This window comes from Lipotes vexillifer, unplaced genomic scaffold, assembly GCF_000442215.2.
Source record: "Lipotes vexillifer unplaced genomic scaffold, Lipotes_vexillifer_v1.1 scaffold680, whole genome shotgun sequence".
Taxonomy (NCBI): Eukaryota; Metazoa; Chordata; class Mammalia; order Artiodactyla; family Lipotidae; genus Lipotes; species Lipotes vexillifer.
Window position 1 is genome coordinate 548,946 of NW_006780838.1, and position 25,263 is coordinate 574,208.

General features: G+C 54.5%; 3 protein-coding genes across 4 annotated transcripts; 1 reads left to right on the plus strand and 2 right to left on the minus strand.

The window, feature by feature from the left end:
• Nucleotides 1–462: 462 nt before the first annotated feature.
• Nucleotides 463–1,312, minus strand: EMC6 (ER membrane protein complex subunit 6). The gene is made up of 2 exons (XM_007454179.1): nt 1,217–1,312; nt 463–1,029 (listed from the first exon to the last, which is right to left on the minus strand). Exon 2 carries the CDS (start codon nt 979–981, stop codon nt 649–651), a length of 333 nt encoding a protein of 110 aa, XP_007454241.1. The 5' UTR covers nt 982–1,029; nt 1,217–1,312; the 3' UTR covers nt 463–648.
• A 233-nt stretch (nt 1,313–1,545) lies between these two features.
• Nucleotides 1,546–6,494, plus strand: TAX1BP3 (Tax1 binding protein 3). 2 transcript variants are annotated; one of them, XM_007454180.1, is made up of 4 exons: nt 1,546–1,634; nt 4,624–4,743; nt 5,141–5,218; nt 5,525–6,494. In XM_007454180.1, exons 1-4 carry the CDS (start codon nt 1,596–1,598, stop codon nt 5,660–5,662), a joined length of 375 nt encoding a protein of 124 aa, XP_007454242.1. In that variant the 5' UTR covers nt 1,546–1,595; the 3' UTR covers nt 5,663–6,494. The 2 variants fall into 2 exon arrangements, with proteins under 2 accessions (XP_007454242.1, XP_007454243.1); XM_007454181.1 differs by lacking the exon at nt 5,141–5,218 and having other exon boundaries at nt 1,596–1,634; nt 5,525–5,662.
• Nucleotides 6,495–8,618: 2,124 nt separating this feature from the next.
• On the minus strand, nt 8,619–24,751 carry CTNS (cystinosin, lysosomal cystine transporter). Its single transcript, XM_007454182.1, has 11 exons — nt 24,705–24,751; nt 23,540–23,619; nt 19,508–19,586; nt 18,256–18,340; nt 13,752–13,855; nt 13,503–13,634; nt 12,486–12,585; nt 12,276–12,395; nt 11,087–11,257; nt 9,196–9,313; nt 8,619–8,918 (listed from the first exon to the last, which is right to left on the minus strand). Exons 1-11 carry the CDS (start codon nt 24,749–24,751, stop codon nt 8,785–8,787), a joined length of 1,170 nt encoding a protein of 389 aa, XP_007454244.1. The 3' UTR covers nt 8,619–8,784.
• Between the last annotated feature and the right edge of the window lie 512 nt (nt 24,752–25,263).

Here is a 25,263-nt window from a genome sequence, read left to right on the forward strand (position 1 = left end):
TGGGTTCTGAAAAGGTACAGTCAGTCAATACAGTAAGAGCAATTAAGAGACCTACATTTGAATCCTGGCTCTGTCTCTTCCTAGCTGTGCCTCCTCCGGCAGAGGTATTTAGCCTCTCTGAGACTCAGGTTCATCAATGGGGAGTAATAATCACATCTACTCCATAAGGACATTGCTAGAATTAACGAAGTAACGAGTGTAAAAGGTACAAGGTACAATGCTTGGCATACAAGGCACACTTAATAAATATTAACTGTTATTAGTTCTCAGGATGTTAACGATAAGTTCTCTCCTTATTCAGGCCCTAGTGGCCCCTCTCTGTGGGGCCTATGTGTAAATGCAAGGAGAGGACAGAAAACTAAGGCGCAGTCCCAGCTCTCCTGGAGTCAATACCGGGCGATTTTGCACCCATGGCAGACAGGTGGTACGCGTTAAGGTAGGAAGAAAACTCCACAAAGGGTCTCACGCTTCATTTAATCTGTAGAACAGTACAGACTCTTCGTCTTAAGATATAAATTATTTATAACGTTACAGGACAAGCGGCGACTCCAGCAATTTAAAAACTAGGTAAGTCTACCTGGTGTTAATTTCTGGCAACAGTCCTCCCAATCTGTTTGTTTTTTTTTTAAAGTCATCCCTGCCCACGTTTCAGTAGACGTGCACCATGCCGTAGAGGAATGTCCAGAACAGGACGTAGGTGAAGAGGCCTCCAATGAGACCTCCTGTAAAGAGAGGTCTTCGCGACTTAAAATATTTGTTCCACCTCCTTCCCGCCTTGAGAATTAAGAGCAGGGAGAGCAGGATGGAGGCCAGCAGGTAGAAGATGAAGCCGTAGAGGCCGGTGAGGCCGAGGATGCCGGCCGTGGCCCCTGACAGCGCCGACACCGAGGTCCGGCAGTAATCCAGGACGGCGGCGTTGCCCCGCACAGCGGCCTCGCTGATGAACGGCGGCCCCTCCCGCTTGGCCACCACAGCGGCCATCGCACCCGCCCGGGCTCGGCCTCTGCTTTCTCGTTGAGCAACGCGGGGCTGCGGAGAGAACCAAGTTACAGGTGGCGCCCGAAGCGTGGCGACTTGGGCTCGCGCCGCCCCTCCCCCTGGGGCTGCGGAGACCTCGCACCCCTCAGTCTCGGACCTTCGAAAGAAGCTGAAAAGGCTGAGGGCTCGGGGTTGCTGGCGACACATCTGCATTTCCCACCCAGACTCCCCCAGTTACCTGGAACCCGGCGGCGGACGCAGTGGCTCGGCGCTCCCTCAGACAGCCCGTGGTACGGATTCCCGCGGCGCCATCTTGCACTGGAGGATGCTGGGACGGCCCAGCCTGCGCAGTCGCCAGGAACTCGCACCCGCCCTCTGGCGCATGCGCCGCGGGCGCCCCGAGCACACTCCACCCCTCTCTCCGCTTTTCTATGCGCGCGCTGGGACTTCCGAAAGCCCGAGAGCGCTCCGGCCGGTGATTGGCTGGAGCATCGTTAACTATTCATGAGGGGGCGGGCCGGGCTGGTTGGCCTTTGTTAACTAGAGAGGGCGAGGCCTTAGGGATTTTCGCTGCGGGCTTCACTGAACGGTGTTTGGTAAACCAGATTGGGGTCGAGATGTCCTACGTCCCGGGCCAGCCGGTCACCGCCGTGGTGGTGAGTGGTCTCGCGCGGGCTCCTCCTCGTCTTGGCTTGACCCCACTTTGCAGATAGGTAAACTGACACCTCAAACACGTTGACAAAGCGTCCAGCCCGGGTCTCCTGCGAACCCGGAGCTAGAGCTCCGGTTCCCGCTTTGCCGGAGCGGAGCCGCGGTCTTACCCAGCCATGCAACAGAGATGGCTGGGACCCAAGCGCCTCCTGAGGAGCCGAGATCGAGGCCAGACCCCGCGCACCAACGCCGCCGCGTTGGGCTCCGCTCAGCCGGCCGGGTCAGGGAAGATTGAGGAGAAAGGCCCCTGCTGTGGGAGTCTGGGAAAGCGCCCACTTCCCGGATCTGTGTCCCCAGCCGGGCAGCCGCGGGTGGCGGGCGCCGGCCCCGACGTCCATGAGTCGCAGCCTCTGGAATGAGGAAGTGCTTCCTCCGCTCCAGCCGGCGCCGCCGCCCAGAGGGAGACTTGCGGGGTGGAGGTGGTCGGGGCCAAAATAGCAGCCCCTCCCCCCTCCCCTGCGGCCTTTCCTTCTCCGACCCATCGACGCCCGGTCCAGAGTGAAGGCTCATACAACTGGTTCGATCCTGCTCCGAACGTTCCCTGGAACCCCAGCCCTTGAGGCAAAGTCCAGGTCCCCTGCCTGGCACTTGGGGCCTGAGGAGACCCTTTGGGGTCAGCTCAGGCCCCTGTCTCCTCCCTTGGCTGGTCTTGGGTGCCAAGTGCTATTAGAATAGGCAAAGGGAGGCTGGGACATTAGACCCAGATACCAATGCCACAGCCGGATGGGGCCTGGAGGCCCACTCTGTGGCTAAGGTGGGGAAATTGAGTCCCAGAGGGAAGTCTGGTCACGCTCAGTCGTGTGAAGAAGCCCTCAGGAAGGAGCCAGGTCTCTGAGAAGAAATGCCTGCTGGACGGGGCACGGGTCGGGTGGAAGTCCCAGTCCTGGGGCCCTGGGACTGGCTGCAGTATCTCAGATGGGCGTGTTGGGGACTCCTGCAGTCAGGTGGTGTGACCAGGGAGCCACTGATAAAGCTGACACGTGAGGGTCAGCTTAGAGCACCAGCTCAGGCCTGGGCTAGGAGGAGACATTGTTGGACCTGCTGACAGCTGTCCTCAGCTTCACCCTGGCTGCACCAGCCTGCCTTTTCCAGCTCTCTAGCTGCCCCAGAGAGAAGTGGTCAGGTTTGCTCCTTAGCTGGATAAAAGGGGTGCAGGTGGGGAACCAGAGAGGGGCAGTAACCTGCCTGACCTCACCTAGCAAGTTAGTGACGGGGCCTTGTCTCCCAGTCCTAAAGCCTGTACTTCTTTCTGATCTTAAGGGTGAGTCAAAGGTGCGCAAAGGTGTGTGTCAGAGGAGGCAGAGGCAGGCCTGGAGGAGCGCACACGTTTGCACATGAGGACCTAGGTCCAGTGGGCCTCAGGTGTCACGCTTCCCGCAACCCCCTTACTGCAGGTCATGACTGGTCCCCGGGCCTTCCTCAAAACTCTAGGACCATGACCTTCCCATTCTTCTCACACTAGGAACATGTCTGAATACGGTGGGTGGGTCTGGCCTCTCCCTCTTGTGTCTTGGATCGGGGATGGCGGTGGAAGAGGCTCCTTCCTACCCTGTGCCCTCTCCTGTGTAGTTAACATTTTGAGAATGTTAAAACCATTTTGGCCTCTCCTCTGAACTCTGGCTCCATAGGCCTGTCTACCCTCTGGACACCTGCCTGGCTGGCTCCTGGCTCTCCAGCTCAACATGCTCCTTCTCGTCTCGGGTCCCCATCTGGGAGATGGTTGTGTTCAGCCAGGACAGGTGGCCAGCCAGGAGCTCGCCTTGGCTCCTTTCGGCCACGAACAGTCTGGAGCCTGTTGATCTCACTTCCTAAGTAGCTCATGTCCCCTGGCCTCCACATACCACCTCTGTGAGACATCTGTTCCCTTACCGACTGCCTGAGTGGTCATTCTAGCATCACACCTGACCATGATCTACCATCAGGCCTGACTCCAGCCCTACTGCCCAATTTCTGAGAGCTCCAGTGGGCCTAGAATCAAGGTCAGGTGGCCAAAATCCTGGTCAGCCCAATGCCTGGTGCTCCTTTGTGAAGCCCCTCAAGTCCAGATCAAGTCACCTTTTGCTTTGTGTTTTTCCTCTTTCTGTTAAAACTGTCAACTTTTGGGGTGGGGCAGTCGGTCTGGCTCCCAGCATCTGGTGACTGGAGGGTGGCTGCTGAGGGCTTTGAAAGCAGCTTGGCACAGATGGGGCCCACAACCTCAGAGTATGGTGGGAGAGCCCTAGGCACCTCCTCCACCTCCTCCACTGCACAAGAGCAGGGCCTGGGACTTAGGGAGACACCCCCTCCCTCTGGGCCAGTCTCCTGGGCCTGCACTCCCTAGCCTTCCTGACCTGGGCTCAGCCTCATCTCACCTCCTAGTTCCGGTCCTGCGCTGTACACTCCAGTCTCATGGACATGTATCCATAGCACCTTCAAGCCTCTGCTCCTGTTCCTTTGGCCATGACAGCCTTCCTCCTTTCTGTGCAAGTTTGATCTCTGCTTTTCCCGAGCATCTCCAGGCTTGCCCTTGACAGGGCTGGCTCAGCAATCTGAGCTGCCTCAGCAGTGTGCCTGCATTTTTTTTTTCAGGGCCTGACCTCTCCTGCCCTGTGTGGTCCCTCCCCTGAGACATAGGCCCACCTTCAGAGCCAGAGACCCTGGCTCTTGGGCCAGGAGGGGCTTAGCATGTGTTGAGAAGGCTGGTGCCTGAGACAGAGGAAGCTGGGAGAGGTTGGGACTGAGGGTTGTGTGGGTGGGTTGATGTGGCTGAGTTATGAGTCTCAACCCCCCAGCCTGCCAGGCTGGTGACCAGCTGGATTCCTGAAGGAGGCCCTGGGCCCCACCCCCATGGCATGGCTCTGAGCCTACCCAGCCGCTTGAGGCTGCTGCAGGGGACACAGACCGCATTTGCTCTCCATACCCACTCATCCCCAACTCGTTTTTTATCTTTGCCAGCAAAGAGTTGAAATTCACAAGTTGCGTCAAGGTGAGAACTTAATCCTGGGCTTCAGCATTGGAGGTGGAATTGACCAGGATCCCTCCCAGAATCCTTTCTCAGAAGATAAGACGGACAAGGTGAGGAGGACTAGGGTCTGGGGACCTCTCTGTGGGGCACAGAGGCCTGAGATGGTAGGTCTCTGCTTCCTGGGCCTTTGTGGAAGGAGCAGACCTCATCTCTCTCAAACGGTCCTCTCTAAGAAGGTCCAAGAAGTGATCTGGTGGGAATAAGTAGGGGTGGGCCTCCCAGCACTAGGAAGCCCTGCTCAGACAGAGCCCGGGAGGCTAGCAGCAGGGGCTGCAGCGTCCATGGGGCTGCTCTACTTTCCCCCTCGGCTGTTCAACACAGCTTGTGCTGGGGGATACTGGGTGCGGGACAGACAGACGGCTAGGAGTGTGCCATGCTGGGCTTTGCTCTGTGGATAAGAGACCAGTGCAGTGACCCCAGTGCTTGACTTGGGCTGTCTCTTTCCAGGGCATTTACGTCACACGGGTATCTGAAGGAGGCCCTGCGGAAATTGCTGGGCTGCAGATTGGGGACAAGATCATGCAGGTAACAGATGTCCCAGAGGAGGAAAACAAGGTTTGGGCCAGAGGGTCTAAAACACTTGGGGGTGGTGGGGCTGTCCCTGCCTGCCTCCCAGAGCACCTGGGAGAATCACCGAAGTCGTTTTGGAGCCCATACTGGCGTCGCCCCCAGAGGAAGCTGGCTCTCCGCTGTGTGTGCGTGTGAGGGGTGCTTGGCATCCCCCAGCCCGGGCGCGTCAGCTTGGGAGACCCAGGCCTCCCAAAGCCCGTCCTGCTTTCAGATCCCAGAAGGTGGCGAGCTGAGGTGGGCTGTGTTCTCTCCCTGGGCCAGGTGAACGGCTGGGACATGACCATGGTCACACACGACCAGGCCCGGAAGCGGCTCACCAAGCGCTCAGAGGAGGTGGTGCGTCTGCTGGTGACGCGGCAGTCGCTGCAGAAGGCCGTGCAGCAGTCCATGCTGTCCTAGCAGCCGCCAGGGCCCCCGACTCGTGCCTGCCCGCCCTTTGTACAGCGACACCACTTCCACACTCTGTCTGCCCCTCGTCCTGGCTTCTGCTCGTTGCTGGGCCCCTGCCTAGAAGGGCAAGAGCTGGTCCCAGAGGCCTGACCTGCCTTCCCCTCTCCCACCATGGGCCCAAAGCTCTGGGACCAGCTCTCTCCCTTGGACACTGAGGATTGGAAACAAGGGCCTGGAGCCGAGTGGGAGTCAGTCCCCAATCTGTGACCAAGGCTTGGCCCCCAGACCCTGCTGCCGGGCCACAGCAGGCGAGCAGGGGGCCCCCCTTCCTGAGAGCACCATGTAGCTGGGAAACACAGGGCTGGGCACTGCCCCCCGTGTCTTGGCTCTGCAGTGCCTGTGCCCCATCCTTTTCCCTGTGTTTCCCAGCGGGGATTCGACTCACTGCCAGAGACGCTATGAAGGTTTGTCCGGATGGAAGCCAGGCAGGCTCGCAGCTCACCCCATTGCACTCCCGCCCCGCAAGGGGTGCGGGCCTCCCCAGGGTTCACCTACTTACAGGATTCAGATGAGGTTTGAGGCTGACATTTCAGGGCAGTTCTCAGGATTGCCATTTTCCTCTATGCCTTTGGGTTTAATGTTTGTATTTTTTTAATCACAACTTTGATACAAAGTGTTTTTATCGTACTCTTTGAAGATGCCAGTTCAACTTTCGAATTCAGCTAATTCACATCTGGGAATTACTCTTAGCAAGGGAACCAGCCTTGCTTTGGTTACTGTGGAAATGGCGCAGTAGGAAGCCACCCCACGTCTTGTGCCCAATAAACAGTGCTGGAATTCATTCATCAGAGGTCTTTGCTGAGACATGAGGTAGGGATATTTGGGGGTGAATTGTGAGAGAGCTTTGGTTGTGAGGCTGGCTGACTTGGCCCCTGCTGCTCTGGACAAAGCCCAACTATCCCCAAGGCCGCTGATGCTGTGCTTGCCCAGGGCCGCCCGCATGGGAATGTCTGGGAGTACCTTCACTGGAACTGGGCCAGGAACCCCCAACTTCCCTCGCGTAACCTAGCCTCAGCTCCTATTGGGGAGGGACCTCATGGACACCAAGGGAGAACATCCACCCCCTAAGACTCTTAAGAGCATTCAGTTTAGCACAGCCAGGGATGCAGCCCCAAATGTTTCCAGGGGCTGTGACCTGAGGAGATGGTGGGGAGCTGGGGAGCACTGAGGCCTTTGCTTGGCCCAGCACTGGCTGCATTACCAGCTCTGGGAATTGTTGCCACTCATGGACCCACCTAGCACTGCCAAGTCAGATTTTTGCAATCTCCCAACTTTAAAGTGTGGTACCCAATCACAGACTGGGTGGCCCAAATAAAACAGGCGTGTGGGCTTGGTCAAGCTGCAGTTTCTGCTTTAGGGAAACAAGATCCTAAGTTCTTTGATACTTATACCTGGCTAGAGGATCTGGAAGACTTCCTCCCCCACCCTTCCCCCACGTGCCCTTAAAGACCTCATCCAACTGCTCACAACCACAGCCTGAGTGCCACGCCCTTGGTAATGCGGACAGGGTCCCTGTGGGACCTACCTGGCCCTGAGCAGGTACGCATCTTGTGCCACCCAACAGAGCTCCCCTGATGAAATGCCGGGTCAGCACACAGCCACCTTGGAATCAGCGAACTTCAAAATCCCACGCATTTCCTTACACGAGTGACTGAGGCTGTCTCCCTAAGCCCCAAGGACTTGGTTCAGAAGCCAACACCCCTGCCTCCTGCATCTGGCAAATGCTCATTGTGCAGAGGAAATGAATCAGGTTTAATTAAGGACAGAAGCCCCTCATGTTGATCTCGTGGTTAACAACTATGAGAGTGGATTGACAAGCTCATGGCATGTACAAGGCACGTCCTGGGACCGGACCGGACCGGACCGGACCCTCCCCTCCCCTCCCCTCCTCCAAAGGAAGGACAACTGCTTGGAGTGGGAAAGGAGGGGCTTTGGGATCAGGTTGGGCCCATAAGGATTGTGTAGGGTGGTCTTAAGTCCTTATCTGAGGCTCCTGGACAGCCACAAATTGGTGAGTCTCAGGTAGGGGTCTGGGGAGGGAAGGGGGCCTGCCCTCCCCGTCAGGGGAGCTGTTTTCACCACCTGGCAAGTCTAACAGGCGTCTAAGGCACAGACTGGTGTGTGTGTGTGTGTGTCCTGTACTCCAGACTCAGGGTAAGGAGCAGTTGGAGGGGCTTGGGGCCTGACTATGGGTAAGTGGAGATAGGCAGCAGCAGAAGAAACTAAGCCACTCACTTCCAAAACATCCCTCTGAAAAATCCAAAAGGGTCGTTAGTGTGATAAGGATCCAGAGAGTATTGGATGTAAGCCCGGTTCTGAGCCAATCTGTTGGGTACCTCAGGGCTCAGAAATACTGTTTCTTTACCAGAGCCTGGTCTGGGCCACCTGTGATTGCAGTCATGGAAGTGGGTTTACGTAGAGTGCCAGGACAGTGAGCGCTCAGAGAATGCAGCCTTCAGAGGAGGCACCCCAAGGCCTAACCCCAAAGTCCTAGCCACCCTGCCACCAGCACCAGCACCTCGGGTCTATTGGCCACGGCACCTGGCTGCTTGGTCTCTGAACACAGCAGTGGCAGCAAAGCACCCTTGGCTCTCCCAGCTGCAAGGTCAGTCCTTCAAGCTGCTTCCACAAACACTGGTTGCTTGGGGCCAGGCCTTTGGCTCCAAGCTCAGTGCTCAATCCTGCCTGGGACGGCTGCCAGAAGCCCTGTGTGCTGCCTGAAGCCTTGAAGAAAACAGAGATGCAGCATCAAGATGCAGGAGAGCCAGATGCCGGGCCAGCAAGGCCTGGGAGGGGCTGAGACCTCTGGGGAGTCTGGGAGGGGCCGCCAGTGGTCTGGCCATTAATCTCGGCACACAGTCAGGTGCCTATCCCAGAGGTAGGTTCCTCCCTGGCCTGGAAGAGTCCTGGACGAAGGCAGGCTGGTTCAAATTCAAGGAGTTTGGCCCTGAGGAAGAGTGCTTCTCCGCATGGAGCCAGCCCGGCACTCCAGATGGCTTTTTCAGCCTTCCTGGTGGAAACTTGCCCACCAGGGCCCAGGGCCTGGGCTGTTTCCGCTGGGTCCCTGGGAGCTAGTTCAGCTGGTCATACCCTGGTTTCTTTCTGTACAAGCAGAAATGCTGGATGAAGAAGACAACATCGAAGAAGATGGAGAAGATGCCGAGACCAAACTTGGTCGGGTCTCCAAAGATCAGCGTCCACTGGTCTGTTAGCAGCCAGAAGGGATGGGATTGGTTTTGGTTTTAGGTTGGCAGCTCCTGAAGCAGCTGGAGCACGTGGGGCTGCGGGGGTGGGGGGGGCGGGGGTGCTCATCTGCCCAGGAAACCACAAATCCTCTAGCTGCCAAAGCCCCGAGGTGAGCCTCACCTTGGGGTCTGGGACTGGCTAGGATTCCCCGAGTGGGGGAGGGGTGGTTTCCAGGAAGCCTGGCCCCGCCCTGTGCCTCTAGCCCGCCAAGCGGGCGGGCCTGCCGGCTGACTCACCGTTGTTGTAGGACTGGAGGAACATCTGCAGGAGGCTGAAGCTGCCCCCAGTGAAGTCCAGAAGCACGTTGCCAATGCTCCAGCCCTCGGTGCTTTTGTAGTAAAAGTTCAAGTAGGCCTGGGCCAGACAGACAGATGGAGGGCGGTGAGGGGGCTGAATGGCGGCCTCCTGCACCTCGTGACCGCGCTCCAAACAAGAGCGGCTCTCATTCCTCCCACTCATGCGCTTGGACCTCAGCTCCAAATACAGTGACCTTTGGGCTCCGACAAGCCTCGACTGAGGGCACGGTTTGGGCGGGTCCTGGGGTCTCCTCTGAGTGCTCAGCAAACAGCCCTCCTCCTCCTTTCCTCGCACCTCCCAAACTCCGGCAGAGGGATGGGGAGCTGCTGCCTCTCCATCTTCTTCAGCCCTCCCTATCCTGGCTTTCCAGCAACTCTGATTTTTCTACTCACCTTCAAATGGAGAATCTCCCCAGACTCAGCCTGGACTGAATTCATGTTGTGCTTATGAACATGGCCTGGGAGTCCGATGGCCTGGTTTGGAATCCCAGCTCCACCATCGGAGGAGCTATGTTACCCTGGGAGAGTGACTTGAGTTCTCCCAGCCTTAGTCTTCCCATCTGCAGAGTGGACTTAACTCCCTCCTCAGCCCTGGTTGGGCTCTAGGGCCTCCACCTCGGACTTCCCAGGTCCAGCCCACTTGCACATCGCCCCTCTTCCTGCTGCCAGTGTCCTCTGGGCTTCTCTGACCGTTGACCTCCCTTCCCACCACCCGGGGGGATGGCTTGGCCTCTGTAGTGGTCTTCTCCCAGTTAGCCACCTGTCAGTTCCCCTTCTTTGCCCTCTCCCACCCTCTTCTGTATTTGCTGCCACCTCTCCAGTCCTGGACAGTTCCAAACATCTCTAACTGGGGCTCCTGCCTCCCAGGTTTCCCAGGTCCAAGCCTTCCCATGCTCAGGGACTGAGGCCCCACTTCCCCCAAAGCCTTCCCCTCACTCTGAAGCTGCCTTCCCAAGCACCCTGGGACCTGGTCCCGCCTTCCTAGCTTCACAGTGCTCCGCCGGCAAGGTCTTCTGTGCCTGTGCCTTTGTGCAGGCTGCCCCGGCCTGGAGCGCCCCTTCTCTCTTGTCCACAGACCCGAGTCCTCCTCATCCTTAAGCGGATGGCTCTGTTTCCATGCCCTCCAGGGTACCGGCCCTGACCCTGGCCAAAATGCTCTCCTTCCTGGGCCCGTGGGACACAAGGCTCCCTGTGCTGGGAAGGCGAGGTAAAGGCGAGGGCCTAGGTGCAGCCTGCAGCTGGCAGTTCTCCACCTGACCCCCTCCCGGGCCATTCCGCCTGTGGGGCAAGCTGTGTTTGACTCTTAGGCTGTGTCTGACCCAGCTCTGAAGAGGACTGTTTGAGTACTCGAGGGAGGGTGCTGAGGGCTCACAACGAGGACCCTGAATGGTGGTGGGTTTCCCCCTCCCACCTCATCTTCCTGGTACCCTGCTGTGGCTCATCAGGGTCATCAGTTGGTGGTAATGGGTGGTGGTGGTAGGGTGGGGGGGCAAAGCTGAAGTCATTAGAAAGGTGGGGCTGGAGAGAGATGGGAGTGACTTGCACAACCCTTGACCCTCAGAGCTGAGCGTGAGTCAGAGAAGCGGCCACTGACTTCCCCGTGGGATTCCCGGCCCCTGGGAAGAGCAGGTACTGGTCACAGCCGGTTTTCTGTGAGGCCCCACTCCTGCTGGGCTTGCCGGCCTCCTCCCTGTAGCTTTCCATCCACATCTCACCCCGGCCAGAAGCTGCCCCAAGGGAGCCGGGTCCAGGGTCCGTGTCTCATCCCTCTCACGCTAACGGCCAGACCCTGGAGGTCCCTGTGGAAAAGGCGGGCAGACCCTGGAGGTACCTGTGGAAAATACTTGACCAGCGTCACTGCCAGCTTGATGTAGGAGAAGCAGAAGAGAAACTGCAGCCACGTGGTGGCCCTGACCACAGCCATGATCAGGGCGATGAGTGTGAAGAGCCAGGAGAGCACGAGGAAGCTGATGGCCAGCCAGGACACCCGCTGGTTGCCTCGCTGAGGATGAGACAGGGAAGGGGAAGGGATGGGTGGGGTGAAGAGAGCCCACCTTGTCACTATCAGGGTCTCTGGTTCCATCCTCTTGGACTTGAAGAGCCCGTTTGCTTCCTGTTCCCATGTTGCAGAGCCCACCAGGAGTGAAGGGTGCTGGGGACACGGCCCCCATCACGCTGGAGGCCTGGCACCTCATCTCGGCCCAGGCTTCTTCCACGACCCGAGGGAGCCTGATTGGCTCTGGAATCTCTTTTCCAAAAGCAGGCCTCCTCATCTAACCTTCTCAGCAAAGGGTAAGAAAACCTAGAAGATTCGTGAAGGTGGGGGCCAAGCAGCTCTGGCTGGCCTTGTGTGTGGGAAGGGAACTCCCCAAGAGAAGTGATGTACCCACAGGGAAGTGAAAGGAAACAGTAGCATCAGCGATGCCCTGAAATATGCACTAACTCACGACGTCCTCCCCTGCTGAGACAGCAGATGGCCCTCCAGCAGCACAGCTGTACCCGGGCTCCTCAGCCCGGCCCGCAGAGACCCCAGGGCCTCTCCTGCTCCCTCCACCACCACCGTGGCCACCCCATCTGCTCGCGGTCCCTCTCGCTGCTCCCTGGCCTTCACAGTTCTGTCCACCGGCAGGGGTGCCCCACCCCATCGCCATGGGAACTTCACTCATGGCTCGGACCACAGCTCAGTGCCCTCTTTCCCCCTCCTCCCTGGCTGAGTCGTGGGGCCCATGAGCTACCTGTGCTCTCCCTGCCCGCTCAGCTCTCAGCCTGCTGGGTCATCACTGCCTCCCTCTGTGTCCCTCACCCCAGACCTGGGGCGGCCTGAGGACTTGGGCTTACGGGGTGTTCCCTGTGCCCAGCAATGGGGTCTGGATAATAGGCCAGCAGATGTGAGTGAACGGACACATTTCCCTTCTGGGGGTTTCCACGTCGCCTGTAAAACGGCAGGTATGGGCAGCAGGTGCTGCCGGGTGTTGGTCTGGGCAGCGCAGGCTGCGGCGGGTGCCAGGGTCACTGCTCACCTCGTACAGGAAGCACTGCACCATGATAACCAGGGTGAGGGCGACCGCGTGCAGGCTGAAGAAGACGTCATTACTGTCCACGGGGTTCACGCCATTGGGGTATTTGAGGAGAAACTGCTCCTGTTTGGGAGTGGGGAGAAGCTGGGGGGTGAGGGGTGGCCAGACCACCGGACAACTTAGACTGGGCTGCAGGGGTGAGCAGGGCCGTACCTTGATGGAGGGCACCCAGAGGAGGCCGATGTTGAACACGCTGTAGGCCACGAAGCCCATCAGGTTCAGGGCCACGAAGTCAAAGCTCAGACCCACGACACTGAGGAGGGGGGCGGGGGGACGGGGAGACAAAGCAGAGCAGGGGGTGAGACTGGGGGCCGCCGGGGGCTGGAGGAGACAGAGCTCCCAGCACACAGGAAGGAGGGCCTGGCTCCCTCAAGGAGAGCACAGTCCTCAGGTCCGTTTCCATGCCACCACCAATGCCACCGAACCCCACCCTCCTGGGATTGTCTGGAGGCTTCCTGCAGAGAGGAAGCACCTCCCTCCCTGGTTCCCAGCTCAGCAGCCCCTCAGAGGCCCACGTTCCTTGGTGGCCTAGGTGTCCTTGGTGCATGACGCCTAGGCCCTTGTCTCTTTTTGCGGTACGCAGGCCTCTCACCGTTGTGGCCTCTCCCATTGCGGAGCCCAGGCTCCGGACGCGCAGGCCCAACGGCCATGGCTCACGGGCCCAGCCGCTCCGCAGCATGTGGGATCTTCCCGTACCGGGGCACGAACCCGTGTCCCCTGCATCGGCGGGCGGACTCTCAACCACTGCACCACCAGGGAAGCCCTGGGCCCTTGTCTTTAAAATCAAGGTGGGCCGGCTTTCGTCTCTGAGGCCGAAGGATCCAACTCCTGCACTGGGGCACAACTTGACACTAATTCCTCCAGGGCTCCGTGGACCAGGAGCCCAGCAGATTCAGGTGGGCTCCTCCCACGCAGCCCCTTCTCCACTTCCACTGAGAAGCCCCATTTTGTTGCTTTTGCAGGGAGGGGCTGAATTGCACAAGAGACCAAATGCCCAGCACTGCAAGTCCTACGCAGGCGCTTAGAACTTTCACATCAGACCACTTTTAAGAAAGGACAGGAAGAAAGAAGAGCAGAGGGGTAAGTCAGAACCCAGGCTGCCCACAGCCTCGTTGGAATGCCCATCCTACCGGCCCCAGGTGAAGCTGCACGTGAAGCTCCGTGGGTTACCTTTTCCGCCTCCAGTTGGCGATCCCCTGCGGGTAGAAGGAGATGGACCAGGCCACAAAGTAGATCCAGCCGATCACCTGGTTTATGATGCTGACGACATTGCTGTGGATCACGGAGAAGAGTATCCTTGGGCTGGAGAGAATGTGGGGACCGGGATGAGCTGGGGCTGGACTTCTGGAGGAAACCCCACGTGCCAGCACCATCCCCCTTCTCATCATTTAGGGGCCACACGGGCGGAGGCCAGCCTACCTGGTCTGGTTGGAGTGATTTCCGTGCAGATAAGTGGTAACTTGTCCAACATTTTGAGACGTCACTTGAAAAGAGGAATTTGTCACGCCGGGAGGGACCACAACCTGTTAGGAAAACTGAATCAGGTCCAGTGCCCCGTAGTTATTGGGACCCCAGCTCCAGGCCATGCACTAGGGAATGGAGGGACAGGTCACACACAGCCCCTGCCTTCTAGGAGCTTCCTAACAGGAGGGAGAAATGTTGGACTAATCAGCCAGCTGGAACCCCCATACATCAGTGTCAGACTCCCCTGGCTTATCTCTGAGGGATGGTGGGAGGGCCCTCTTCATCTCACTAGCCATTCGATCTCAGGCAAGTTATTTGAGCTCTGATCTCGGTTTGCTTATCTGTAAAAGGGGATAACACAAGTGTCTACCTTACAGGGTTGCTCTGAACGACATAATGTCCATAAAGCTTATGGCACCGAGCCTGACACGCAGCAAGCTGTGAAGTGTTTACCATCACTACTACCCTACGATGACTGCTATTACCTCTACTTCCGTTACTACAGACGGCTCTTCCAGATCCACAGAGGGATGTCTGCCCCACGCCCAGCCTGGCTGCCAAGCGACAAAACAGAAGAGGTGCACACACCAGACGCCTGGCAGGGAGAACATCCTTACCCTCATTTCTGCCCAATATTCATAGAAAGCTCTACTCCAAGAAACAGTACTTGGAGGCCTACCTGCAACTTCTGACCTCCCAATCATGCTTCCTGATGCTCTCAAATCCCGAGTGTGGCAGGGAGTGGGATGATACCTTTACTGAACCACGCTGTCCCCCATCTCTTTGTTCCCTGGATGATGCTTCAGGCCCCGCCTTCCACCCATGTTGTGGGCACCGTGAGGATGTGGCTCACTGGATGGCAGTGGCTTCTTCAGGGACCCTTGAACACTGTCTTTCTGCTCTTATCCCCAGAAATCAGGGGGCTTTGGCAGGACAATTGAAATGGTGTAAGTGGCTGCTGCAAAGCCTGGGATCCAGTTCGTGGCCAATGTCTTGTGAGCTACGTCTTCATGACACATACTACTCTTGGCTCTTTTACTTTCCCATCCTCATTTTTTCTTATTTTTAGCAGATTTTCCTGGCAACTGTTGTTTGCATATTTCTAAGTGGCCACCAGGTCCCTTTTAGAACTAGGTAAGAGGAAAACCTTCCAATTGGAAATTAACTGATACAAGGCAGAATGAAATCATAACAATTGCTTTAAATTTTTTTATTAATTAATTTTTATTTTTGGCTGTGTTAGGTCTTCGTTGCTGCACGTGGGCTTTCTCTAGTTGTGTCGACAGGCTTCTCATTGTGGTGGCTTCTCTTATTGCAGAGCATGGGTTCTAGGCGTGCAGGCCTAGTAGTTGTGGCACGTGGGCTTAGTTGCTCCGTGGCATGTGGGATCTTCCTGGACCAGGGCTCGAACCCGTGTCCCCTGCATTGGCAGGCGGATTCCTAACCACTGTGCCACCAGGGAAGTCCTGCTTTTAATTTTTTTAATCAATAAACTTTATCTTTTAGAGCAGTTTTAGATCCACAGCAAAATTTATTGCTATCTTTTTTCTGAGCGCTTTCTTTCTATGTGCCAGCTGCAATCCTAGACATTTCATACTTGCTACTGCTTTTAATCCTCACAGCCCTGTCAAGGAGACTTTATTAACCTTCTGTCCACAGATGAGGAAACTGAGATGTGTCGGGGTGATGTACCTCACCTGTGGTTCACAGCGCAGGTTCCTAGACCGCCTGCCTGACCCCCAAGTTCTACCCAGTGGTTTCCAAAGGCACAGGGAGTAGACAGGAGTAGTTAGAGAAAGGGATGGGTCAAGGAGGCATAAGCCTGGAAGAGTGGGTTGGTGCCCAGATAGGTCATTCTACAAACGGATCTGCCACCATTACACTAAAAAAAATAAAAATAAAAAAATTGAACTAGGGACTTCCCTGGTGGTGCAGTGGTTAAGAACCTGCTAACGCGGGGGACACTGGTTCAAACCTTGGTCCGGGAAGTCCCACATGCCATGGAGCAACTAAGCCCGTTCACCGCAAGTAATGAGCCTGCGCTCTAGAACCCGCGCGCCACAACTACTGAAGCCCGCGTGCCTAGAGCCCGTGCTCCACAACAAGAGAAGCCACCGCAACGAGAAACCCGCACACCACAACGAAGAGTAGCCCCCACTCGCCACAACTAGAGAAAGCCTGTGCACAGCAATGAAGACCCAATGCAGCCAAAAATAAATAAATAAATAAATAAAATTAAATAAAATTCTTAAAAACAAAAATGAACTATAACATAGGTGCAGAAAAGTGCACCTAGCACCCAGATCAAGAAACGGAACATTTCCAGACCCCAGAAGCCGTGTTCTGTTCCCTTTTGGTCACCGCTGATCCCAAAAGGAAACTACTACTTTTTTTTTTTACTATAGGAATATTTTACTTATTTATTTGTACAGCAGGTTCTTATTAGTTATCTATTTTATACATATTAGTGTGTACATGTCAATCCCAATTCATCCCCCCATCCCCGCCCCCGCTTTCCCCCCTTGGTGTCCATATGTTTGTTCTCTACGTGTGTGTCTCTATTTCTGCTTTGCAAACTGGTTGGGAAACCACTCTTCTAACACCATAGATTTGCTTTGTCTGTGTTTGCACTTTAATCATACAGTCCAGGCTTTTTTTTTTTTTTGGCTTAATGTTATGCTTGACTTTCACTTATTTTTATTTATTTTTAAAAATTTTTTATTTTATTATTATTTTTTTTTGCAGTACGCGGGCCTCTCACTGTTGTGGCCTCTCCCATTGCGGAGCACAGGCTCCAGACACGCAGGCTCAGCGGCCATGGCTCACGGGCCCAGCCGCTCTGCGGTGCGTGGGATCTTCCCAGACCGGGGCACGAACCCGTGTACCCTGCATCGGCAGGCGGACTCTCAACCACTGCACCACCAGGGAAGCCCTCAGTTATTTTAAAAAGATTAATCTTTCTCTTAGACGTTTGGCCCTTAAACTAAGTGACCAGTGTCCTTTCCTCAGAGTCTAAATTTGATCTGTGGATCAAGCCAGACCTCTGAGGGCTAAATACCACAACCTGCTCTTAGAACCAATGGCTTTTCTTACCCTGCAGCAGGCCTCATATCCCGGGGCAGGAGGGGGAAGTTGTGGGAAATGGCCCTGTCTATGAGATGAGACTCCCCTCTCACTCAGGTCCTTTAGGTAGATGCTCTTTATCTGATCATGAGTCAATACTGTTTGCTTGCTAGGGGGCTCAGAGCTGATTTGCAGCTCATTTCTACGACCACACAGGGCCTCATGCTGAGCCTCACGGCTATCAGTTTCATCCCTGTGTTCATCTTGTCTGGTTTCTTTTTTCACCCTACTGATTTGTTTTAAAATCAGGTTGATTGGTAATTGGCTCAAAACCTTGGTAAGGTGGAAGCAGGGTATGTATTAACAGATAAATGTATAAAGACTATAAATAGTCATCACTATTATATCAGACAGCCTCTGGGTCTCTGGCACTGGTTTTTCGAAATAACATTCATCCAATGGGATCTCAGAACAGTGCTTTGCAGACTTTAATGTGAACCCAAATCATCTGGGGAATCTTGCTTATATGCAGATTTTTAATCAGTAGGTCTGGGATAGGGCATTTCTAAAAAGTTTTAGAGGGGAGGGATAAATTAGGAGTTTGGGATTAACATATACACACTATTATATATAAAATAGATAACCAACAAGGACCTACTGTGTAACACAGGGAATTACATTCAATATTTTGTAATAACCTATAAGGGAAAAGAATCTGAAAAAGAATATAAACATAAAAGAATATATATACATATGTGTATGTATAACTGAATCACTTTGCTGTATACCTGAAACTAACATAACATTGTAAATCAGCTATACTTCAATTAAAAAGAAAACAGGGGCTTCCCTGGTGGCGCGGTGGTTGAGAGTCCGCCTGCCGATGCAGGGGACGCGGGTTCGTGCCCCGGTCTGGGAGGATCCCACATGCTGCGGAGCGGCTGGGCCCGTGAGCCATGGCCACTGAGCCTGCGCGTCCGGAGCCTGTGCTCAGCAACGGGAGAGGCCACAACAGCGAGAGGCCTGCGTACCGCAAAAAAAAAAAAAAAAAGAAAAGAAAAGAAAAGAAAAGATTTTAAAGCAGAGACAATGCTCCTAGTCCATGGATGCTCTTTGAGCAGCGATGTCTTAAAAAACCATCTTAAGAATTTCTTCTACATCCTCAGAACCATTTCTGCCTAAGATTTCTTACCATCACCTTCCTAACTCCATCTACATAGCATAAAAAGTCCATCCTCAAAGAGACTAACAAAGTCCAAATCTGAGATTTCTAGAATAATAGGACAGGGGCAGCCCACGGTATAAAAACAAGGTGGCCTATTTACACAAGCACTGAGTTAAAATGTGTTTTGTTATCCATTAGTTTTCTGCCCATCAGTTATGATTCATTACTTACTTCATCAGGGAGCTGAAGGATAGTAATGTTTTTTGAACGAAATGTGATTTCAAAAGTGATCACCAAGGTTGCATTTAAAGGACGCCTGTGGAGGACAAGAGTCTGGTTACTGCTGAGAAGTTGTACTCTGTGAGATCTCAACCAGCCCTCTGGATTTCACAGCAGGCCTGTCATTTCTCAAGAAATTAGGGTGAGGCACTGCTATGTGCTTGGCCCTGGGGGGTTGAGAGGTGGGGTCCCTGTGGCCCGTGAGAACACGAGAAGGTGGGAAACTGGCTGTGAATGCCACATGAGGTGTCCAGAGGCCGACAGGACCATGGCATCTGCTCTGGTGGGAAAGGCTTCTGAGAAGGGTTAGGTGGCAGGGAGCAGCATCCCCAGAAAGCAGTGGGATATGTCTGAGTGGGAGCAGCCCATAGGGACCTCAAGTCTGGGCTCAGAGTTAATTTGGAAGGTGGTGGAAAGCCGTTTAAGGATTCTGCAGAGGGAAGAGTTGTGCTGAGGGGTGATGTGTCAGATTCACAAGGTGTCGATGTGCAGAAATGGCAGGATCTGGGGATGGAATGCGGGTCTGTTAGGGAGCCTTGGTCCCAAAGCTTTGGTTTGAGATCAGACGTCCCAGGAGAGGTGAGGAAAAGGGAGGAGGGTAAAGAGAAAAAAATAACAGGGTTCCAGATCTTCATCTTGGGGAATCCTCATGGCTGGGAGGCAAGAGTTGGACAAAGCAGGGAAGGATACAGAGGAGGTAGGCTCTCTGGCACGGTCTGGACTAGGTCGGCACCCTCGTGTGGGAACCAGCAGCTAGAGAGACTCTCAGACAAGCCTCAGCAGGAGCGCTGCACAGTGGGATCCACCCAATGCAGTTGGATGTGATCTCAGAAGCACTGCCAAGCGACTTAGCTCCTTGCCCCCAACCTCCAGGGCTCTCTTCAAATATTTCGAACCTTGGAAAGGACCACTTGGAAGTGTGGTATCAACTGCTGGTCACTCAAGGACTCTTCTCAGCTGGGAAAAAGGCTCACGTGTCATCCTCCTCCCACTGGAAGCAAGAATTCAGCGGTTGGGGAGGGAGAGACTTTGGGACCTCGGTCTGCAGCCTAGGGCCGCTGCCTTTCTTTCCCTGGCTCGTCTTAAAGTGAAGAGGCAAGGGTATCACACTTAAAATATGAACAGACTGAGCCGGGGGTCAGCCCTGACCCAGCTGTGGGGCGAACGAGCTGGGCTGAGGACAAAGCTGGGCCTGGGAACTTACGGGAGGGAGATGCTGACGTTGGTGGAGCTTCCATTTTCCAGCTTCACGGTGGGAGGAACAGAGAAGTTGACCGTGGACTCTGGAACAACCCAAATCAGTGATGAGTCATGAGGTCAGAGAACTCAGGCCCACTGAGACGCCGGGAGGAGGGCCCCTGACATTTGAACTTGCGAAGTCTGATTTATAACCACCTCTATCCCCTAGGCAAAGACTCTGAGATTCTGAGGGGCTAAGTAAGTGATGGGACTGGAAATGTCCTTGTTATGCTCTTTCCCCTCCTGCTGCCAGAAAAAGAGGGAGACACAGGCCTGAGGAGATCCTGTAGCTTCCTCCTCTCCCACCGATGAGCTCTGAGGGTCTGTAGGAGTCACCCAGAAATAGAAACCATGGAGCCCCAAAACTGGTCCCAGTTTTTGGCCCAACTGGCCCAAAGGAAATCAAGCCACAATCCGGGACTGGAACACATGGGCTTAAACCACCTCTTCAGGTGGAAAGCACAGTGGCTTCCTCTGTTCATGGAACTAAACTGGCCCTGCAGAACCGGTCCTGTCCCTTCCTGTGGTCTCAGAGACACCTGGGGCCCAGCTAACCTGTTTCTAAAGAACCGCCCTTGGGCTCCTGCACAAACCCAGCTCACCCCATTCATTGATCCCCTTCCGGAGGCTGACTCTGCTGGGGACGCGGGAGACTGGTGAACAGTACACAGTTTCACTATGGGAGATTTCTTCTTGGCATTAAGATGCTAACTCAGGAGGTAGACAGATAGGCCTCGGGGGTGAGGGAGGAAGCAGGTTTGGGAAGCCAAACACTCCAGGGCAACTTGGCCGCAGACCAGGAGCAAGTTACCTTCTCTCTGACGTCTTCCTGTGTTCGCTGGGCAGCCCCAGCACCCCAGGTGCTCTCAGTGCCCCAGGCACGCGTCTATTTCACCTCCCTCACCTGAGGGCCTTCGCAGCCTAAGGTGTGATCATGAACGTAGACTGGGCCGGGACAGGTGTCCACAGGGGAAAGCAGGTGCTCAGTTTGATGAAGATGGTCTTTGTGTGGGGAGTGGCTACAGGTGGGGCCCAGGTCTCCCGCTCCCTCCATGTCTCCCCAGACCCCTCAAAGGCAGAGACGAAGAACTGAAATTTTAGATGCTCTGGTTGGAAGGAAACTTAAAAGTTCCCTAATTCAACCTCCACTGTCTGAGCCCCTTCTCAGTCCTCCTCCCTAGTAGTTTCTCTTCCTCTGTCCGGACACCTCGGGGCAGGGGAGGGGGCGCGGAGAGTAACCTCATCTCCTCCAAGGGAACCTGCCAGCCTGAAACTTGCACGTCAGGGCCTGGCTCTGTGACCCGGGACCTCTCAGACCCTACCTGAGCCGCCTTGTCCAGGCTGGCCTGCAGGTGGATGCAGATGCAGGCTCTGGCCCATGCCTGCAAGTCTCCAAGTTGATTCCCACAGTCCGTTGAAGTCCCCACCCTGGCCCTTGGGAGGCCAAGCTGCTCAGAGCAGAGTAGGATGGTCCCACCCACCACCCCCTCCTTAGATGCATCCTTGGGGCCTGGAGGCAGCTCTGCCCCTCCTTGTTCATACTCACCCCTCTCATACCAGCCCGAGGCTCTGTTCTGGGCTGCACAGCTGAGGTAGGAGGACTTAAAGGTCCCTGCTGTTACTTTCTACCTAGATCCCAAGGACCGCATCAGATAAGCAAGACCCTGCCCAGGACAGGGATACTGAAAGTGATGCCAGGTAGCCATCCACATTCTGGGTCCCTGGGGCTCTGCTGGGACTGTGGTCAGGGTGAGTGGGAGATCCCATGGGCTTAACTCTTCCAGACTTTGCATTTTAAAAGAGGAGGTTGTGAGCTCTCAGAGAACCAGGTCAGGGTTCAACCACTTCCCCTCACTTAGCCCCAAGGAAGATGGCAGCGCTCAGCAGCTGAGAGACTGGGCTCTGGGTCACACAGTTCCCTCCTGGCTCTGTCACTTCCTAGCTGTGTGACCGAGAGTAAGGTACTTAACCTCACTGAGCCTCCATTTCCTCACCTGTGAAATGGAGAGCACAGCACTCCCTCCCTCCCAGGGGCACTGTGAAGATAAAGCGTGGTGACGTCTGTGATGCAATTTCCACACAGCCTGAGTGCGAAATAATTGCTGGTGACTATTCTTGTCATCATGTAAACCCTGCAGGACATTTTTTAGCCCAAGATGGGAGGCAGTTAGGAAGCTGGCATCATATCATATCCTGGGAAAGCACGTTTTAAAGTTTGCCCCAGGGCAGGAGTCTCTGGACACCACATCCGAATAACCAAATGAGTTTTGGTGAGACTACCTGAAGGTTCCCCCCAAGGAGAGTCTCTGCATTTAAAAAACTAATCCTTATTGGCACATCTCCCACTATGCCTCCCACCCGACGCCAGCCACTCTGCTGTACTGTGAACTCCCATTCTCAAATTACTATAACAGTGAGAGATGGGCAACGTGATCCCTATTTCGGATAGAAGAAAGTGGAGAAACCCATGAGGGCAAGTGTCCTGCTCACACAGCTCAGAAACGGTAGAGGCAAGATTTAAACCTAGGCCAGCCTGGTCCAGAGCGCAGGCCCTTGCTACTAGGTGGCAGCACCTCAAGATTCCACCCAAAGAAGTCAGGGGCAAAAAACTCTGAAGGCAAATGATCTCATCATTGGTCCTCTATTACCACTCCCGAAAGCAGAGACGAGTTTGGGAGAGACTTCTACCCTCTCTGGGCCTAAGTCAGCCCTCTGTATAATCGAGTGGTGGCAGTTGGATTTGTTCTTCTTTTCCTAAGGCAATACATGAGCATGACTAATGGAGCTTTATTTAAAGCGGGCCAAGGCTCATGTACACACTTTTGGGCCTTAGTCCCAGACAATATGATCCGGCAGGTCTGGAGTGGGGCTCTGGCATTCGTATGGAAGAACACCGGACTCCATGGTGTTCTTTCTTTCTTGGAAGAAACCTCTTCTTTCTCGGAAATTGCTTACCCACAAGGTGTGACTACAAGGTGACATGACTGATTGTTTAACAAACCTGGAAGAGCTGATCAGATGACCTGTGTTTTCTCAGAGGCTCAAGAGGCCAAATAATTGGAGCAGTGCACCCACTGCGCGTGGCTCTTGGGAAGCTTTGGCAAGGGTTTGCACAGTTTGTATAAGGTTAATTTGGAAACTTTAGTTGGGGATTTTAAGATGTATTTGATTTGTTTTTGGCTGCGCTGCAAGGCTTGTGGGATCTTAGTTCCCTGACCAGGGACTGAACCCGGGCCCTTGGCAGTGAAAGCACCAAGTCCTAACCACTGGACTTCCAGGGAATTCCCAAGATGTATTTGATTTTTGACAACAGCCAGATGATCAAAATAATGGGCCTGGTGTCCAAGGAGGCGCTACACAGCTTTTCATGGAAGGAATTTCAGCAATGTTTGGGCAGTGGAGAATCGATGGAATGATACAGGCCTCTAAGGGCCCTGCTCTGAAGGTCAAGCCTCACAAGGGTACACAAACCCTGACGTGTTTTTCGACAACCAGCCTGAATTCTGTGAGGCCCCTAGCCCTGCTTCACTCTGGTTCCTCGGTCCCTGTCTAAGGGAAGAGCTTTCTTATCATACCAAGCGATGCCGGGCAGGCTCCTCAGGTGTCTACCGCTTGGCAGAACCAGGTGCAACAAGGTGGCCACCTCACCTGCTTCTGCAGCACCTCCCAGGACCCATAACTCCCTCATTGAGGTCCACAGGGTGAGAACACAAGCTCTTCTCTACAGATATTATCCCAGATTTTCAGAGCTCCACAGTTTGATGTTGGTGATACAGAAAAGGGAATAGGGACCCTGGAGCAGAAAGCTAATTATCTGTGGAACCATCTGGCTCCCTGTAAAACTCCTGGACTCCAGACCTCGGTCTGCTCCACTCACTGGGTGCCCACCTGGCCAAGGGGCAGGCAGACACATGCAATCTGGATGGTCCTGAACTTTTGGCGGCAAACAAGTCAGGCTACTTACTCCATTTCCCTCTTCATCCATTTCTAAACTTACCACATTTCTCTATGAGCTTCAGGGGAAAAAGGATAAAAATAACCAGCCACCTCCTTATCATGTTCCTCGATTTCAATGAACTATAGGAAGAAAAACAAACAGCAAGGGAAGTTCAGGTTAAAGTTGGATCAGCTCAGCAACAAGTGGACAATAAGCCACCTGGAACCACGGCACGGACAGCTCATAAAGGACTTCCACTTCACACCTGTGACTTCAATGGGCTTTGTGTCACCAGCTTGGAGAAGGGGACCCCAGGGAGGACTTATCTTTCTTTGACATGTGGGGAAATGGGCTCAGAGAGGCTAAGTGGGTTGTGTAAGGTCCCACCCTGAGGAAGTGGACAAATGCTGAATTTTTCCCTCTTCAACTGCTTTGTGCAACCTAGTAAACAGAAAGAAAGAATGCAGCCTTATTGGCTGGGGGTTCTTTTTTCCAGAAGATATTAAAACTGTGGTCAGATATGTGACTTTGTGAACCTATAAACCTTAAGGAAATTAACTTCATTTCCTGTCCTGGGATAAGCGTCTATGGGTTAATGCCACCAACCGACCCTCGATTAGGACTTTTTCGTTTAACAAGTGTCACTTCTCTGGGACCGGCAGGGATCATTCACAAAGGGGACCCAGTGTGGGACAAGCCCCAGATCAGCCCCATAGCAGCTCACTGGTTAAGTGAAGGAGATGGGTTGCTGCGTACCCATAACCCCCACGCACAACAGGTGAACCAAGGGTCAAGATGGGGCAGGTGAGCGTAAATATCTGTAACTTGGCTTCCACATGCTGCTTCAGTGTACACTGCTCTGCCCCGCCACCTGTGACAGCCTCTGGGGATTCCTGAAGACTGTTGGAGAACCATGAGAGGTCTGTGTGGAAACATCCCTGCCCCCGCTCTGGTTTCAGTTTCCCCCAAAGGCCTCAAGAACTTCCTGATACTCCCCTTCCTCGAGAAAGTCTCCCTGACTGCTTCACCCTGCCTGACCCCCACTGCCCCTCCGTCTCCTCCAGGGGCCTCTCTGCCTGCTGCAGCTCCCCCGATCATTGGGTCTTATCTCAGGAGCTTTCCCACCTGCCGGCACCCATCTCCCCACTCTCTGGCCTCCTCTGGGGGCCTTGCCCTTGGCGCTGTATCCCTGTGCTCTCCGGCCCTCTGCTTTCTGTACCCTGACCTGCGGGAAAGTGCTCTCCTGTGTATGTGGAATGAGCCCCCTCTCATTCTTGCCACTCTCTGCTCTTCACACTTGCTGGTGTCCTCAAGCTCAGGATTCAGTTTGCTCCCCAGGGCAGAGTCTGGGTTTTCCTTGAGAACTCAGGCGCAGAATCAGGCCTAACCGGCTCCTCTCTCATTCCACAGGATTGGAATGTAGACTGAGGAACTCAAACTCTTAGACAGCAGAAGTTCCCTGGTCCTAGACGCTGACACACCTTGGAGGAAAGACATTAGGACAGATATAACGAACTTGAGAGATATGTGGTCGATTACAATGTTTGAAAAAGATCAAGTTAAAATTATACCCAGGGACTTCCCTAGGGGTCCAGTGGGTAAGACTGCGCACTCCCAATGCAGGGGGCCCGGGTTTGACCCCTGGCAGGGGAACCAGATTCCGCATGCATGCCGCAACTAAGAGTCCGCATGCCGCAACTAAGACCTGGCACAGCATGCATGCATGCGTGCGTGCATAAATAAATAAAATATTAAAAATTATAATTATACACAAAAACTAGTGT